Here is a 3,199-nt window from a genome sequence, read left to right as displayed (position 1 = left end):
GAGTTGGGGATAGAGAAGCAAAAGGGTGGAAATGGTTTGATATGTGATGAGCTATATTACTTGTAATTCCTGCAACGTACTACATTTAATAAGCTGAGGCAATGATGGCAAGTAGTATCCATTTTATATTGGAAAGAGAAAGAATGAAGGTGGTGGTGAGGCAGTGGAAGTATGTTAATTTTAGGCAATGGCAACCTTGGGGGCTCACTGGTCACCACCTGAGTTTAAGAGGTAGCTACTTCAAAAGCCTGAAGAAACTGCTCAGGATTCAGGAGTGGCCTCTTTCATCCAAAGCATCTATTATATAGATATTGGTCCCTAGCTAGCTATGTATGTAGTGTAGTACACACACATAATTCACAACTGCAGCAATAAGGGATGCATCATGCATGTGACAGTGTTTGCAGTACTTACCAGAAGGGCAGCATCTTCAACACAATGCAGTAAAAGATCAAATTCGTACCTTATTCATTTTCTCCACATCAATAATGGATACTTAAATTATTACTTTGTTAAACCTACCACCTTCCTCTAAACAACACTAATTTATTAATCACCCAAAATACCATGTTTCTCTATAAAATTATGCAATGATGCCAAATCATTGTGCAGCACCAAGCAACAAATCTCAGATCACAAAACCACGATCTCATGATGATTACTAAGAAACTAAGCTATCTAAACACCTTCATAGCGCATATATAGAGAAAGTATAATGGAATTAAAATATACGTATATTAATTTCTTCTCGAACCCTAACATGGTCAACCAGCAAAATCACACCAAAGGTCCAAAATCGCATACTGAACTCAATATACCAAAGCAATCAAACTCGGGCTTCTTGCTGTTTTGCAAGTGAACATAACATATATAGTTACGTATTTAATATATAATTTGGAAACCACTGATTAGTAGTAATAGTAACACTGCTGCTAGTAATAATATAGTGATTAAAAGAAAAATTAAGAAGCTAGCATCAGATCATACACGTGATTATTTGACCCTCAGGAATGTTGACTGGTTGAGTCACGTCCATCATCTCCGCCGTGAGGTTGTCCAGCGCTTCCCGGAGACTCCGAGACGCCGTTCGCCGGAATCTGTCTGTAGGCATTAAGGGCCGCAAGCATGCCTAAGTTACTTTCACTTAGGAGTTGAGCACTGCCGCTGCCGCCACCTCCGCTACCTACCATACCTGAACCTAGTTGACCACCGGGCATAAGGGGCATCGGAGAAGCAAAATTCATGAAATGAATGCCACCCGGGGGAGACATAGCTCCTCTATACACCCCACTGTTCCCAACAGAGGGAATTGCCCAAATGGGATTATCGTTACCATTGCTGCCGCCACCACCACCACCACCACCACTCATGGATTGGTTACCGTGACCCGCCACCATCCAAAACGCCGCCGTATTGGAAGCGTGGCTCGCCGGAAGTGAGCCTGTGCTCGATTGTATCAAATAGCTTCCCATTTGTGATAGTTCTTGCTCTGGCCTTCTCTTTCTCCCTAAGCTTCCATCAGAATCCGTAGCCACCAATTCAAGACCGCCACCTGATTCTTCTCGAAGCTCTTGTTTCGCTTGCTGAATTACATTGATGTTACCCATAGGGTTAAAATTCAAAATTGCGGAGATGGAAGAAGTGTTCTCCAACATGCTCCTACGAGAATCCTCCATCACCATGCTCATGTTCCGGTCCCACTCTGCGCGGTTCCTTAGCTGCGCCGCAGCCGCAGCGGCGGCAGTGGAGGTGGAGAACGTGCTAGGGTTGAAGTAGTTTCCGCGGAAGTAGTGCGACGGCGCCGACATGGTGGAGCCGGAGCTGCGGAGGGAGATGTTGAGGGAGGTGAAGTTGGCTGGAATGGTGCCGGTGCCGGTGGCAGCGATGACCGAAGGCTCCGCCTGCTGAAGGAGCCACTCGATGGTCTCTCCATCAGACTTGTGTCCGAGCTCACGCGTGAGCTGAAAGACTCTGGCAGCACAGGCCGCCGGCATACGGATCCGGCGGCCTCGGCCATCGACCTTGGTGTGGCGGTCCTTTGTGGAAGTCCTCTTTGGCGGAGGCTTTTTGGACTGGTCGGCCAAGTGGAGGTTGTTATTAGTAGCAGAAGTAGTAGTAATAGTAGTTGCAGTTAGCACAGTGTCCCTGGTAGTGGTGGAACAAGGTTGCTCTGTGACGTCATCAAGGTCCTTTTTCTCTAACAGCTGCAGAGGGAAATTGGGTCTGGTTCGGATCCCATTTTGATGATGATCAGGCTCCAATTCCATGATGTTGTTATCTCATATAACGAAGCTCTCTATAAGCACTTTTGTTAAAGAAAAATAAAAATGAATTGGTGGGGTTTATGTAAAAAACAACTCTCTTTCTCCTATCTGGTACCTAGCTAGCAGCAATAGTGCAAGTAGGAGTACTGGCGGTAGATATGTTTTGAATATATATATATTTTTTGTATGTGTAGCTGGGAGCTGACCCTGAAATTGTATCTCTTAGTGGGCTAGTGGGTCTCTTTTTTTCTGTGTGTTGTGTGTTTTGTGGAGCATGGAACTCCTTTCAGATGGGAGCTTGGAGCTGAGTTGTTCTGTGTGTGGAAAGAGAGAGAGAGAGAATGAATGAATGAATGAATGATAGAGGATAAGGGAGAGGAGGCCAAGCTTTAAGCAACAAAAATAATGAGTGGGAATAATAAGGGCTCAGTAAATTTTGAAAAAGCATAGCCTTTCTCTTTCTTTTTGTTTTTTTATGAATGGAATCCTTTTTTTAGTCTTCTCTAGTTTTATCACTCTCCCTATTTTCAACACTCTTGAAATCAATGTCTCTATTTTTATTTTTTATTTTTTACTTTTCTCAATTAGAGGCTGCAACATGCTAGCTGTACAATAAATCTTAAATGGAAAACAATCACACTCCTCTTAACAACTTTTCATAATTCCTGTCTCGTTTTTTCAAAGGAAAGCGTGTAAATCCTTATTTCTCATAATAACAATATTTTTATTATTCTCTATTAAACTGATATAAAAATGAACGAAAATTAGTTATCTTTAAAACCATCTTTGAAACATGTAAAAAATCTTAAAATTGTTATTTTATAAATTCAAATAGTAGTTGTAACATTTTAGTTAAAATATTAGTTTATATTGGTTTTGTATAACAAGTTGAAATACTCCTTACATATATTTTTATTAATACGTTTTTCCTGTAA

At 41.8% G+C, this 3,199-nt stretch overlaps 1 protein-coding gene across 1 annotated transcript; it reads right to left on the bottom strand.

Annotated features, from left to right (window-relative positions):
- Positions 1-713: 713 nt before the first annotated feature.
- On the bottom strand, positions 714-2,726 carry LOC137810768 (transcription factor TCP15). The gene has a single exon (XM_068612190.2). The coding sequence runs from the start codon at positions 2,265-2,267 to the stop codon at positions 1,005-1,007; it is 1,263 nt and encodes a 420-aa protein (XP_068468291.1). The 5' UTR covers positions 2,268-2,726; the 3' UTR covers positions 714-1,004.
- Positions 2,727-3,199: the final 473 nt, after the last annotated feature.

Source organism: Phaseolus vulgaris, chromosome 2 (genome assembly GCF_051622355.1).
Source record: "Phaseolus vulgaris cultivar YP4 chromosome 2, ASM5162235v1, whole genome shotgun sequence".
In the NCBI taxonomy this organism is placed as follows: Eukaryota; Viridiplantae; Streptophyta; class Magnoliopsida; order Fabales; family Fabaceae; genus Phaseolus; species Phaseolus vulgaris.
The sequence above is the reverse complement of the archived record's forward strand: the minus strand, read 5'-3'. Positions and strand labels throughout refer to the sequence as shown.